A 12,613-nucleotide genomic window follows, 5' to 3' on the forward strand; every position below is an offset into this window, starting at 1 on the left:
ATAATATCCTAATAGACTTTAGCATTGCCACAGGCGAGAAAGTTTCATCATAATCAACCCCTTGAGTTTGAGTGAAACCTTTTGCAACAAGTCTGGCTTTATATGTATCCAAGTTTCCATGTATGTCGGTTTTCATTTTGAAAAGCCATTTGCAATCAACTAGCTTAGAGCTAGGAGGTTGCTCAACAAGTTCCCACACTTGGTTTTCATACATGGATTGCATCTCAGCGTTCATGGCTTCCTGCCATTTATCTTTATCAATCCTTGATAAAGCATCTTGGTAGTTTGTTGGTTCATCCAAATCAACCGTATAGCAACCATCTATGAGAAACCCATATCTCTCAGGAGGATTGCTAATCCTACCAGATCTACGAATGCCTTGTGTATTTTGATCATCCATTTGATCACTATCAACATTTTCATGTTGAGTGCTAGTGTCAACCAATTGTGTATCATCTACTTGATCTTGAACCTCTTCAAGATCTATCTTCCTTTCACTGTTTCCTTCCATTAGGAACTTAGTTTCAAGGAATTCCGCCTTCCGAGCAACAAATACATTCTGCTCGGATGGATCATAGAAATAGTATCCCATATCATCCTTGGGATATCCTATGAAGATACACTTCGTGGATCGAGCATTCAACTTATTAGGGACGTAACGCTTAGGATAAGCTTCACATCCCCATACCTTTAAGTATGATAGAGATGGAGGTTTACCAAACCACATCTCGTGAGGAGTTCGTTCCACTTTCTTGGTTGGGGCCATATTTAAAATACGAGCCGCGGAGCTTAGACAATAACCCCAAAATGATAGAGGCAACGAGCTTCTTGCCATCATAGATCGAACCATATCCATTAGGGTTCGGTTCCTCCTTTCGGAAACTCCATTAAGTTGGGGTGTTCCGGGTGGAGTAAGTTGTGAGATAATCCCACAACTCCTAAGATGATCTTGGAAGGCATCGCTTAGGTATTCACCTCCTCTATCGGTACGAAGTACCTTAATTGTCCTATTGAGTTGATTTTGTACTTCGTTTTGATATTCTTTGAATGCTTCAAACGTTTCGTCCTTGTGTCTTAATAAGTAGACATATCCGAAACGACTAAAGTCATCAATGAAAGTAACAAAGTATCTTTCACCATTCCTAGTCATGGGTTTAAAGGGTCCACATACATCCGAATGTATTAATCCCAATAAATCTTTAGCCCTTTCATAGGTCCCTTTGAAAGGTGCTTTAGTCATCTTGCCTTGTAAACAAGATTCACATACTTCAAACGAATCCATTTCATTTGATTTCAAAAGTCCATACTTTTGAAGTGTATGTATTCGGTTCTTGTTTATGTGACCAAGGCGACAATGCCATAAGTAGGAATCACTCAAATCCCTTTTGAGTTTCTTGGTGCTTGTATGGTGCATTGAGCTACTAGATGATGTGTCATCATGAACCAATTCATAAATTCCATTTGAAGGTGAAGCCTTGAAATAGAATACATTATCTAAATAAATATGGATATCATCATTAACAAAATTAAGATTAAAACCACATTGTTTCAAACGGGAAATGGAAATAATGTTTCGACATAAATCGGGTGCATACAAAACATCTTCCAAAATAAGTTCCAAACCACTTGGAAGCTTTAACACAAAGTCTCCTTGAGCCTTCACTTGCACTTTGGCTCCATTACCCATGTAGAGACTTAATGTTCCCGTTTGCTTGCTACTTCTTTTGAACCCCTGCAATGAATTGCAAATGTGAGTTCCACATCCAGTGTCTAATACCCATGTATTAGAAGAAGTAATACTAAGCTCTATATATACCATATATATATTACCTGAGGTTTGCCCTGCATCCCTCTTCTCCTTCAACTCCTTAAGATAGATCGGACAGTTTCGTTTCCAATGACCCATTTCACCGCAACCGAAACATGGGTCTTCCTTGGGGTTTGCCTTCTCGGCTACCTTTTGTTTCTTAGCCTTGTTGATGGTTGAGGTAACCATCTTCCCCTTCCCTTTGCCTTGATGGGCGGGTCCTTTTCTCTTAGCCACCTTTGGCTTAGAGGTCTTACTTTTGGACCCACCTTGATCGATTGCTAACACGGGTAAAGCCCTTTTACCCATGCTAGTTTCCGCCGTTCTAAGCATACCGTGAAGCTCACCTATGCTCTTATCCATCCCATTCATATTGTAGTTAATTACAAATTGATCAAACCTTTTTGATAGGGAGTTAAGGATAAGATCGGTGGCTAACTCATTTGATATGTTCAAGTTAAGACGGTTAGCACGATCAATAAGGCTTTTCATCTTAAGTACATAAGATGAAACCGATTGGGTATCGTCCATACGACAAGCATGTAGCGCCCGAACCGTTTCGAAGCGCTCGACACGCGCTTGTTGGAGGAACATCTCCTTCAATTGCGTTATCATGTCGTATGCACTATGGTGCTCGAAATCCTTTTGGAGTTCGGGTATCATAGTCCCAAGCATTAAGCATGAGACTTGAAGGGAGTCGTGGCAATACTTATCGTAAGAGGCCATTGCCTCCACATCATTCTCATCCGGTTGATCGGGAATGGGGTCCTCAAGTACATACGCTTTATCCTCTTGTTTGAGGACAATCCGAAGATTGCGGAACCAATCCATAAAGTTTGTATGGTTGAGTTTGTCTTTCTCTAAGAGAGACCTTAATGATAGGTGGTTTAGGTTAAGTGGTGCGTTTGGAATGTTGTTGTTGTTATTGGCGGCCATCTACAAAATTAACAAAGTTCGTTTAAGTATCGATTTTAATTTAACATTCAATACCCTTTAAATCAAATTGAATTATTAAATTCTAGAATCCAACGGTAAACCAAATTTCGGTTAGGTGACCTTTATCCCGCAATTTGATTTAGCTAGGTAGTCAATAAATGACAATTGCAATCCATTTACAACTTCTAGAGTATGGGATCATGCAATCCTTTTGCATGGCATATTTATCCCATCAACGCCTATTTGTTCCTCATGCTTCGGTGACCCTAAGTTCATGATTCCCAAATCAAGTCGTCCTACTTGTGTAGACATGTAGACTTAACATACAAGTGGTTAGGTGACCTTTATCCCACATGTATGCGAAGTGTACCTTATTCATATTAGTTCACTCAAGACGGTTAGGTGACCTTTATCCCATCAAGAGATTCCTAATATGTCTAAGTGTTTCCACAAAAGGATGGCGTTTAACTTGTTTACCTTGTATTAGTTAAAGGGATTTTAAGTTTTCATTAATTCTAGTTTGAGAAAACTTTTGCACCATACACCAACATGCATTTAGTGTATGGTTTATTTGAAAATCCATTTTCATGTTATGTAATAAAGCCAATTTTATTACTTTGATATAAACCATTTTATATGTATGATCCTTATCATGTTCTTAATAACCGATTATTAATGTCCTTTTAGCCGTTTTTAATTAAACCATTTAAATTGACGTTTTGCATGTCGTTAATAATGTCAATTTTAACCAATTTAAATTGCCATTTTAGTTTGTTGTTAACTTGTGTGATTAACTTGTAGCAAACAAACATACAATCCACATAATCATACAAAACAACCACGCATGCAAAATCATATGTTCACAATCAAGCCATTTTTGGTAGACATTTGTTTAGCCGAAAACAAATGCCACCGGTTAAGGGTAATAACACAAAGTAGGAGATTTAAAACTCCCACTTAATCTTGCATCCTTCCTTGTGTTCTTCATTGTCATCTTCTTGTATCTTCATCATTTTACAAAATATATCCTAATACATTTTGTCTAGAAAATGAAAATACAACCTAATCTATTTTACATACCAAATATAAAATAAATTACATGACAAAAGGAACAATTATTACACACCAAATTACATGAATATTACAACCACATGAATGAATTAATATTACATACCAAATGAATGAATTAATTCAACCACACATGCAACCATACAAACACAAGGCCAAGGCTTGATTGTGAACAATAATATACAACAAAATATGACCAAATGGCAAGTTCCAAACCCATTTGAAACCTCCCTAAATTCGGCCAAACTATGAACCCCACCCAAACCCAAAAATTTTTTTTTTTTTTGCATTCTATTATCATGCATGTTCATAAAATGCAAAAATATAGTGGGTTTAATAGATCATCTCGAAGCATATTTCAACAACTTCGGCTCTAGATACCATTGTTGGGATTTAACAAGTTCCATTATACTTAAAACCATTTAAGAATCAATTAAAAAGCGGAAGCATGTAATTACCATTTGAACATGTTATGACTCTAACCAATTTAAAGTTAAATCCCAATTAGGATCAAGTTGTGAAACATGCTTACAAACTACAAGCAAGATAAGAGATTATACCTACTCCAAGCTTGTTGATAAGTGATGAAGATGATGATGATGAATGGAGCTCCAAAACAATGAAACCTCAAGTTGTTATACCCCAAGCTTGTGCACCAACACCCTAGCTTTTGGTTAGGATTTATTTTACACTTGAAATGAGCTTGAAAAACTTGAAAATGAATCCCTTTGGCACCCACAAAGGCCACGGCCAACAGCTCTCTTTTGAGCAGAATTTTTCAAGTTGTTTTGATGTGTAATGTTATGTGTCTCTCTCTTTGGTCAAGGAGCATGCATGTATATGGAATGGGAATTGTATTTGACCAAGGAGGAATCTAAGAGCATGTGTGTCTCATTCCCCATGCCACTTCCCATTTGTATTAGTTTTATATATGTATAAAATTTATAAAACTTTCATTATATAAAACTTCCATATACATTTTTTTTTATGTACATTTATATTTATATAACCAAATATATAAAATGTAACATAACTAAGTTTAATCATTTAACCCATAAATAATTAAATCCATATTATATAAATTATTCCATAATTTATATATATATATATATATACACATCAAGTAATATTTAAGAAAACCATTTTTCTTAAGGTTCAAGTGTCGCGTATTTAATCAACGAACCAATCGTTAAGATCAAAATACAATTAAGGTGTCGGTAAGCTTGTTATTGGGTATGACCCGACTTGGATCAAAACATATTAGCCACATTAATTTAATATGTCTCTCGGGCATATGAAATACCTTCATATATATCATATTAAGAGATATTCATACATGATAATATCATGATAATATAATAATTTAAAATCTCATTTGATATTATAAACATTGGGTTAACAACATTTAACAAGATCGTTAACCTAAAAGTTTCAAAACAACACTTACATGTAACGACTAACGATGACTTAAAGACTCAGTTAAAATGTATATACATGTAGTGTTTTAATATGTATTTATACACTTTTGAAAGACTTCAATACACTTATCAAAATACTTCTACTTAACAAAAATGCTTACAATTACATCCTCGTTCAGTTTCATCAACAATTCTACTCGTATGCACCCGTAGTCGTACTCGTACAATACACAGCTTTTAGATGTATGTACTATTGGTATATACACTCCAATGATCAGCTCTTAGCAGCCCATGTGAGTCACCTAACACATGTGGGAACCATCATTTGGAAACTAGCATGAAATATCTCATAAAATTACAAAAATATGAGTAATCATTCATGACTTATTTACATGAAAACAAAATAACATATCCTTTATATCTAATCCATACACCAACGACCAAAAACACCTACAAACACTTTAATTCTTCAATTTTCTTCATCTAATTGATCTCTCTCAAGTTCTATCTTCAAGTTCTAAGTGTTCTTCATAAATTCCAAAAGTTCTAGTTTCATAAAATCAAGAATACTTTCAAGTTTGCTAGCTCACTTCCAATCTTGTAAGGTGATCATCCAACCTCAAGAAATCTTTGTTTCTTATAGTAGGTTATCATTCTAATACAAGGTAATAATCATATTCAAACTTTGGTTCAATTTCTATAACTATAACAATCTTATTTTAAGTGATGATCTTACTTGAACTTGTTTTCGTGTCATGATTCTGCTTCAAGAACTTCGAGCCATCCAAGGATCCATTGAAGCTAGATCCATTTTTCTCTTTTCCAGTAGGTTTATCCAAGGAACTTAAGGTAGTAATGATGTTCATAACATCATTCGATTCATACATATAAAGCTATCTTATTCGAAGGTTTAAACTTGTAATCACTAGAACATAGTTTAGTTAATTCTAAACTTGTTCGCAAACAAAAGTTAATCCTTCTAACTTGACTTTTAAAATAAACTAAACACATGTTCTATATCTATATGATATGCTAACTTAATGATTTAAAACCTGGAAACACGAAAAACACCGTAAAACCGGATTTACGCCGTCGTAGTAACACCGCGGGCTGTTTTAGGTTAGTTAATTAAAAACTATGATAAACTTTGATTTAAAAGTTGTTATTCTAAGAAAATGATTTTTATTATGAACATGAAACTATATCCAAAAATTATGGTTAAACTCAAAGTGGAAGTATGTTTTCTAAAATGGTCATCTAGACGTCGTTCTTTCGACTGAAATGACTACCTTTACAAAAACGACTTGTAACTTATTTTTCCGACTATAAACCTATACTTTTTCTATTTAGATTCATAAAATAGAGTTCAATATGAAACCATAGCAATTTGATTCACTCAAAACGGATTTAAAATGAAGAAGTTATGGGTAAAACAAGATTGGATAATTTTTCTCATTTTAGCTACGTGAAAATTGGTAACAAATATATTCCAACCATAACTTAATCAACTTGTATTGTATATTATGTAATCTTGAGATACCATAGACACGTATACAATGTTTCGACCTATCATGTCGACACATCTATATATATTTCGGAACAACCATAGACACTCTATATGTGAATGTTGGAGTTAGCTATACAGGGTTGAGGTTGATTCCAAAATATGTATAGTTTGAGTTGTGATCAATACTGAGATACGTATACACTGGGTCGTGGATTGATTCAAGATAATATTTATCGATTTATTTCTGTATATCTAACTGTGGACAACTAGTTATAGGTTACTAACGAGGACAGCTGACTTAATAAACTTAAAACATCAAAATATATTAAAAGTGTTGTAAATATATTTTGAACATACTTTGATATATATGTATATATTGTTATAGGTTCGTGAATCAACCAGTGGCCAAGTCTTACTTCTCGACGAAGTAAAAATCTGTGAAAGTGAGTTATAGTCCCACTTTTAAAATCTAATATTTTTGGGATGAGAATACATGCAAGTTTTATAAATGATTTACAAAATAGACACAAGTACGTGAAACTACATTCTATGGTTGAATTATCGAAATCGAATATGCCCCTTTTTATTAAGTCTGGTAATCTAAGAATTAGGGAACAGACACCCTAATTGACGCGAATCCTAAAGATAGATCTATTGGGCCTAACAAACCCCATCCAAAGTACCGGATGCTTTAGTACTTCGAAATTTATATCATATCCGAAGGGTGTCCCGGAATGATGGGGATATTCTTATATATATGCATCTTGTTAATGTCGGTTACCAGGTGTTCACCATATGAATGATTTTTATCTCTATGTATGGGATGTGTATTGAAATATGAAATCTTGTGGTCTATTGTTACGATTTGATATATATAGGTTAAACCTATAACTCACCAACATTTTTGTTGACGTTTTAAGCATGTTTATTCTCAGGTGATTATTAAGAGCTTCCGCTGTCGCATACTTAAATAAGGACAAGATTTGGAGTCCATGCTTGTATGATATTGTGTAAAAACTGCATTCAAGAAACTTATTTTGTTGTAACATATTTGTATTGTAAACCATTATGTAATGGTCGTGTGTAAACAGGATATTTTAGATTATCATTATTTGATAATCTACGTAAAGCTTTTTAAACCTTTATTGATGAAGCCAACTCGTACGTGTGATGAATGAATCGTATGGGTGAGTCAACAGCAGGGGTATATAAAGTCTTATATTCTTCATTTTGGGTTAAGCCTCTCATTTGTTACACACACTCAGATCTAGTGAGCTCCTCCGATTCTCTCTCAGTCCAAATCACCCAGGTGGTGAATAATAGCTCTAGGTGTTGATCTAATCACACTTGATTTAGTTTTGGTTTGACTAAATTAATCAAAAAAAAAACTTAACCTATTCACTAGAGGGTTTGATTCACTTATTCCGCCATTGTGTGAGTTAAATCTGTTGATTTCTAAGTTCCTAGTCATGTTTTATCACCTTCTATTCTTTCCCCCTCAACTCATATTTTAAAGTATTCATCAATATGCTCCATCCAGTTCTGATTCTCGATATACTTCTAACTTTCATATCGGTCATTCTTCTTTTTCATCTACCGCCGGAAGAATCTATTTACTTCTACTATACTCTTGGGTTTATAGTGTTTCTAGTTCTCCCGTGTCTTTATATTGCTATATGCATCGATATATATGGTTTATAATTTCTGGTTTGTCGTTGGGATTTATATGTTCCCTTATATTTCAAAGTCTCTGCTTCTGTCTTCTATAATCATTATCATTCACAGTTAATGCTCTCTTTTATTTGCTGCAATTTATACCCCAATTTCTATTTCGGAGTTTTGTCCTTTCGTTTCTTCTTCTGGCGATTAAGCACCGCTTGTAATGGTCCAGAATTCACAGATATGAATTTCGGAATGAACATTGTTAATGTTCTAGGAAGGAAATTGTGATGGCACGATCTTGACTTGTCAAATTACTAGAATACCTTGGAAAAGGCCGAATCATCAAGAAATATTTTCTTGATATTTTAGAGGTTAAATAGAATACAAGAGTCGTATAACATGGCACATGATGATGTTATGATCTGTGAATCATCACGTTCCATTTAGAAACTCAGCATGACTTACTGTAATATAATCACATTGATCAAGTGTCATTATATTATACTAATTCATGCTTCAGTTCCCAACATTACTTCAAAATATTCCTATTTTAAACTTGAATGTTTCAGAATTTAGAAACTAAAATAGTTTCTTTTATGATGTAATACAGATAGCGCGAAGAGGTAAATGATTTCAAATAAGAAAAATTAAGAAAATATCTTCAGAAATATGGAGGATATTTATAATGAAAGATATGATGATATTTTAGAATTTCTAATATCAGAGGATGATGAAGAATATTGTCCGCAGGGGTTTAGAGTCAGGAGCAAGGTATTCGTTAATGACTTCAGCAGGTACTGAATTATTTGGATCCTTTGAAGTCAGGTTCAGTCTTTGTAATTTGTCCTCAGCCTCCTTCCTACTTTGCTCAATCCGTTTTCCAGTTCCAAAACTTCTCTTTTTCTGCGCTTTGCCAGCACACTTCATCATTATAATCCAGCTTTTACCGTTTAAAGTCGTTTATAGTTTTTGCTGCTTCATCAGCATTTTTTTTTCCATTTTCGGAAAACCAATTCGTAGTTCGGAGTGTTTTTCAGAAACTTCACATTCAAATTAAGTCCAGAAGATAGACGTTATATATACACATATAACTGTTGGCGTAGACATGCTGCGAGATTTCAAAATACTGATTGCTAATTCCCAATGATTCGTATGGCAATTCTCATTACAAGATGCGAATGAGTAAATGATGAGGTTTCAATAAATAATTATAATGATTTTTTTGGAGAGGCTAAAGTCAAAGGGTAATGAAGTTGTTGGTACATCTGCTAATAATGTGGTGGAATGTAAAAGGTTCCCTGGTAACGATGGTGTATATCTCAAGGTTATAATAAGGTTAGTCTGACTGAAAAGTTGAAGTTGACTTGCTGGAGCTGTGACAAAACTGGCTACTTTGAATAGGAGTCGCAAAGTTATTTTTGCTAATAAATGCCAAAGAATCTGACGCGGATACGTTGTTTAAACTTTTACTTTGTTTTCAAGAGTTTTTCGGGTACATAACTGTGGGTAACATGTGGTTGGATCATCATCTCGATTGCTCATCATTCGAAGTGTCTTCAGAAATTTTCGAAGGGTTTGAACACAGATTGTAATCGTTAACATACATTTGATGTTCTAACACAGTTTTGAAGTCAAAATATAGCTTGTGAAAGATGTAAGGATCTAAGAGTGATGATTTTGGTCATATCTCAAGTTGAATTTTGAGATTTCAAAATCAGAATATGTAATTAAATTTTGAATGAGTATGGTTGTTTTGATTTCTATAAAAGAACGTATATTATTGTGAAAGTAGGGAGTATAATGGATGATTTGCTTAATCGGATTCGAAGAATGCAACATATTAATTGTGAATTTATATATCTCTCGGGTATTACCTACCCGTTAAAAAAAATTTCACAATTAATATTTTGTACAAAAGAATTTTATTACAGTCTTTATGAAAATATATATATGTATATTTTCTTCAGATGTAACATAGATTTAATGAGTTAATGTTAAATTAAACTCATTTGATTTACGGTTGAAACTAGAATTGAATAATACCTAAAGGCTTTAAAAAGTACATAACTTTTACGCAGTATTTCTTTAATGACATTGAAATTATGAATCAATACTTCGTTATTTGTTGATGTATGATGTTCGGTTCGTGGAATTCTTGTGAATTTCGCAAAGTACGAATGATGTTATCTGAAAAGTTTCGGGTACATCGATGATGAAAGTGTAAAATCAAATATATACTTGATTTATTATGAATTGAAATTTGTTGAATTGCGACAGAGATTGTAGTTAACACTGGTTAAGTTGCGGCCGAAGGACGTACATTATTGCATATTTGTAATATGAATTAACCGAGTAGTTAAGATTCACACACAATAGCTTAGCACGGAAAGATTTATTTCGAAATATATATATATATATATATATATATAATATACATATAATTTCTTCAGAGGGAATGAGTTAATTCTTCATAACTCGTTGATACAATATACACGTTATTGATTCATAATGATGTCCACAGTGATTCTTGAACTGACGGAGTTTGTGATGTTATCGGTGTTGTTGATTCAGATGTTGACTGTACTGACGATGCTGGTAACGCTTACGGTACTGTTGATGCTGTTGGTAAAGCAAGTTTAGCTTGTTAATCACACACCATTTTTGTCAGGGTTTCTACTCTTCCTTCTATCATTTTGGTTCGTTTAACTGATTTATGGTTAGGGCTAGATTAGATAATCTCTAAGACTTTAGAGATTACATAATCGCCGCGGAATGTTTCTCCAATGAAGTTATAAATTAATACTTCGTCAGTTATTGTTGTTGGTACTCCTTGGTATCTATGGTGCGTATGACGTTGATGCTCGTGGGACAGATTGTGAAGTTGAGGTTTACGACGCGGTTGTGGTTGGAGGTGGTAATGGTACTGTTGGCGTTGATGATGGTGGTACTGGTTATGCTGCTGGTGCTGCTGCTGGTGTTTGTAATCTTTGCACCATATTCTCCAAAACCACTACCCGAGCGCGAAGCTCGTTGACTTCTTCTATTATACCGGGGTGATTGTCGGTTCGGACGAGTGGATAAATATAATCTAGAATTTGATGTAGTATATAATCGTGATGAGATACTCTAGAAATGAGAGAGAAAATGGTGTTTCGGATTGGTTCGTCGGTAAGTGCTTCAGGTTCTTCGTTAAGAGGGCAATGGGGTGGATGGAAGGGATCACCTTCTTCTTGTCTCCAATGATTGAGGAGGCTACGAACCCATCCCCAATTCATCCAGAATAGATGATGGCTGATTGGTTGATCCATTCCGGTCACACTGCTTTCAGAGCTGGAGTGGGATTCTATTTCGGAATCCGAGGAACTTGAATTAATAATGAATTCCATTTCGTACGATTGAATAAGGATTTTTCGATATGAAATGATTTTCGGTTATCGGATGATATTCTAATTACATAGAATATTCATAGATATAGAACAAAAGATTTCATAGATTACGGAGGAATTTGCGGGATATGTCAGGTAAAGTTTAAAGTAACAGATACGATAAGATATGATTTAGCAGATACGCTAAGATATGAATTTTGTATATACACTACTCATGCAATTAATGTAGCAAGACGTGTCTAGACTAGTAATGATAAGCAGGTAATTTCCTAAGAATGATAAGCAGATGATTTCCGACTAAAAATGATAAGCAAAACTTTTGACATGCAGACACGGTCGAAGTCCAGACTCACTAATGCATCCTAACGACTTATCAGTTAGACACACTAATGCAGACATGGTTCGCTAAGACCACCGCTCTGATACCAACTGAAAGGACCCGTTCATATACATTATAAATGATTCACAATAGTTGATTACATTGCGAGGTATTTGACCTCTATATGATACATTTTACAAACATTGCATTCGTTTTTAAAAGACAAACTCTCTTTACATTGAAAATTGACAGGCATGCATACCATTTCATAATATCCACTATCCAACTATAAATTGATTTAATAATAATCTTTGATGAACTCAATGACTCGAATGCAACGTTCTTCGAAATATGCTATGAAAGACTCCAAGTAATATCTTTAAAATGAGCAAATGCACAGCGGAAGATTTCTTTAACACCTGAGAATAAACATGCTTTAAAGTGTCAACCAAAAGGTTGGTGAGTTCATTAGTTTATCATAATCATTTATTTCCATCATTTTAATAGACC

At 34.2% G+C, this 12,613-nt stretch overlaps 1 protein-coding gene across 1 annotated transcript; it reads right to left on the bottom strand.

Annotated features, from left to right (window-relative positions):
- Window positions 1-1,700: 1,700 nt before the first annotated feature.
- Window positions 1,701-2,356, bottom strand: LOC139897019 (uncharacterized). The gene is made up of 2 exons (XM_071879661.1): window positions 1,831-2,356; window positions 1,701-1,732 (listed from the first exon to the last, which is right to left on the bottom strand). Exons 1-2 carry the CDS (start codon window positions 2,336-2,338, stop codon window positions 1,716-1,718), a joined length of 525 nt encoding a protein of 174 aa, XP_071735762.1. The 5' UTR covers window positions 2,339-2,356; the 3' UTR covers window positions 1,701-1,715.
- Between the last annotated feature and the right edge of the window lie 10,257 nt (window positions 2,357-12,613).

This window comes from Rutidosis leptorrhynchoides, chromosome 3, assembly GCF_046630445.1.
Source record: "Rutidosis leptorrhynchoides isolate AG116_Rl617_1_P2 chromosome 3, CSIRO_AGI_Rlap_v1, whole genome shotgun sequence".
Classification (NCBI taxonomy): Eukaryota; Viridiplantae; Streptophyta; class Magnoliopsida; order Asterales; family Asteraceae; genus Rutidosis; species Rutidosis leptorrhynchoides.

Bases quoted from the DNA above. Each gene is read 5' to 3' on its own strand.
- LOC139897019 (XM_071879661.1), bottom strand. From the start codon at position 2,338: ATGGACGATACCCAATCGGTTTCATCTTATGTACTTAAGATGAAAAGC.